We start from the raw sequence: 2,873 nt of genomic DNA on the forward strand, positions 1-2,873 counted from the left end.
CCAACTAAGCCAGTGGAGGCGAAAATAAAAGAATCGATGGATAAGAAAAAAAAGAGTTAGCTTTCCTTTTCATGGGTCATTTCAGACTCTCCCAACAAATCCTGAGGGGCCTCTATTCTTTCATTAGCCTTTCTTAGTCTCTATAAGGCGAGATGCAGCAACAGGAAGCTCCACATACTGGTTTAAGTGATGCCCAGAGAAGCTGTAAGGCTAAGAAAAAAGTATATTTGAATTTGAAATGACTCCAGAGACCAGTTAATCAGAAGAGTGTCAAAAATAAGGCAAAACCCAATTGGGATGATTGTTCCATTTATTTTTTTGCCAAGGCCCTCTCTGCTCTCTTAAATCTGGGTGTCAATTGTTCAGCTAAGTTTGAAACCAATCAGCAGTAAATGTGTCTTATCTTCATGGGCTAAGACGCTGGTACTCTGTGGGGAAGAGTTAAGTTGAAGTGTGACTTGTACACAGTAAACACTCAATAAATATTCACAGAATTGAAACGAGTAGACTACACACTCACCCCTCTTCTGCATAAAAATGAAGAGGTCATCCAAGAACTCTTTTCTTTCCGGATCACCGTCTAGTTCATACAGCTGCAATTCCGATCCCCCCAGAAAAAAAAAGAAAAAAGAAAAGAGAAAAATTCCATCTTATGCAGGAAGTCTTACACCAGAGATACACAACCATCTGAATGACTACAAATGTGACTCATAGGCCTACTGTCCTACTCCTTGGGTATCAGATACAATAACTCACCACAGAACTGCCCCTTTCATTATCACAAAAGAAACTATTACAGACCTTGGCAAAATCTCGAGAGATCTCTCTTCCCCGGCCTCCATCTGCATCATCACTCCAGGCCAAACCACCATTCTAAAGGGAAACAAAGCAGAGAGTTCAGAAGGAATAAGAAAAGTATGCTAGAGAGCAAGGCAATCATTTAGGGGGAAGATGAAGACCCTTAGCAATTGTGCTATCTGGCTCACACTATACAACTACTCAGGTACTATCCCTGCCACCCTTATAGGGACAGCTTGTTTTTTCTGTTTTCAATTATGGTTCCCAAATGAGAGGGAGTCAGGTGGAACAATCATCTCCATTTGTTGGAGGTAAGTGGGTACTACTTATATCTGATAATCCTGGAAGAAAAAGATACAAAGGCCCAATTTTTTGAGAACCTGCTCATCCATAGCTAATCTTCTGGAAGCCACCACTCTGAGATGTACCACTATTCTGCAGGTTCTGTATGGCATATGTATTTGTATGTTTTATGGTATGTTTGTATATTATATAGTGAGGCCAGCTAGCCTGGCTTTCCATATAACGCTCTGAGTGGGGGATAGAGGCTCAAAAGGAGGAGGACACAGATCCCAAAGTTGTGGTCTCTGAGCCAAGCCTCACCACTGGAAGCCCTAAGTCTAGGGATTAGAACTCCCTAGTATCTCCCCAGGGCCTAAGATTATTCCCAAGGTACAGAGACTGTGCAACTAAGCTGAAATTCATTTTCATTGGAAAAATAATGAAAACCCAATCCAAATTTAACTGATTAGGTTAAACCAATACCAGTCAATTGGAGGGAGGAAATGGTAAACATAAATATGCCTTTGTTATGTTCTTGAAATCTGCTTTTCACCTTTATTCAGTTGGGTAACTCTTATTCCTCAAATCAGGCATCATCTTCTATAGGCAGTCTCCTCTTAACTTCTGGCTGTGCTAAGTACTCTGTAAGCAATCTCTGTACATTTTACGCTTAGAGTTTAACATATTATTTTAGAATTATCTGTATTGTAAGTTCCTTGAGAGCAAAGACGATCTTCATACCTCTAGCATATAGCACACTGCCTGGTACTTATTGGGCCCCAGTGAATGCTTGATGAACTACATTCATTGTTAAAAAGAATTAACCAGCTATTTGAACCAACTGAGCATCTCTTCAAAAATAAAAACATACAAACACATATACCATACAGGAATAAAAAAGACCATCTGCTAGTGGGGTGTATGAAATGTCATAATAGCAGTCTGCTGTTCACTCCTGCCTCACTGGTCAGTGGAAGACTCAGTGGATGGGACTGGACACATTGAGCCCATCACACTCATTTCTCTCCCAGGACCACATGTGCACGCACTCACACGCAAGTACACATGCAGGCACAAACCACCCAACTGGCTAGGGTGTGCAAGAGGTTGGGGAGGGCCATCTGGGGATGGGGAGCAGAGGGGAGCAGAGGTTTCTTGGGAGGACATTCTTTGGACTGCACAGGGATCTTTATGAAACCATGCCAATAAAATGGAAGCATAATTCCAGTCTCTTCCTCTTTTTCCTTTAATAAAGCATGCCTGAAAACAGGAGGTCTTATCAGTTACATTTGGGGGCCATCCTTTGCTCCCCTTACTCAAAGTGGGCTCTGAGATGTAGACCCACTTTCTGACAGCAGCAATGTAGCACATAGGGAAGTAAGCATAACCAAGAAGTGGTACCGTCAACTGAAATGAAACAGACTACACCAAATTGTTTCCCTGCTTATCTGGTAAAAGATGTGTAAGGAAGTGCTCAGTAAATGCTATCTGACTGTTGTGCACTCATCATCTCCTCAGGAGGTTGTGGAATTCTTCCTACAGCACCTTCAGCTCAGGGAGGCCAATAACCAAATGGGTAGAACACTATTTAAAAAAAAAAAAGCTCAAATTTACCCCCATATTGTAATTACAGTCAACAGAAACCTGGTGTCATCTGGTGGCAACTAGGACAATGAATAATCAGGGTGAATTATGCCTGTCAGATCAGCAAAACCAGACAGTTACAGTCCCCCTTTCAAAGGCTGCAGTAGGCTGCCCTAATGCCCAGTGATTTCATTTGCGCCAGTAATTCC

The 2,873-nt window shown here is 41.9% G+C and overlaps 1 protein-coding gene across 2 annotated transcripts in view; it reads right to left on the minus strand.

The window, feature by feature from the left end:
* Positions 1–2,873, minus strand: part of ARID3B (AT-rich interaction domain 3B) — a 48,082-nt gene that overhangs the window by 19,649 nt on the left and 25,560 nt on the right. For both annotated transcript variants that reach the window (XM_015597657.2, XM_025040403.1), the window contains exons 2-3: positions 802–873; positions 521–593 (exon numbers count right to left, since the gene is read on the minus strand). In XM_015597657.2, coding sequence (XP_015453143.1) covers positions 521–593; positions 802–873 — 145 coding nt within the window. The remainder of the gene's footprint in view (positions 1–520; positions 594–801; positions 874–2,873) is intronic.

The sequence above is a fragment of the Pteropus alecto genome, unplaced genomic scaffold (assembly GCF_000325575.1).
Source record: "Pteropus alecto unplaced genomic scaffold, ASM32557v1 scaffold38, whole genome shotgun sequence".
NCBI lineage: Eukaryota > Metazoa > Chordata > Mammalia > Chiroptera > Pteropodidae > Pteropus > Pteropus alecto.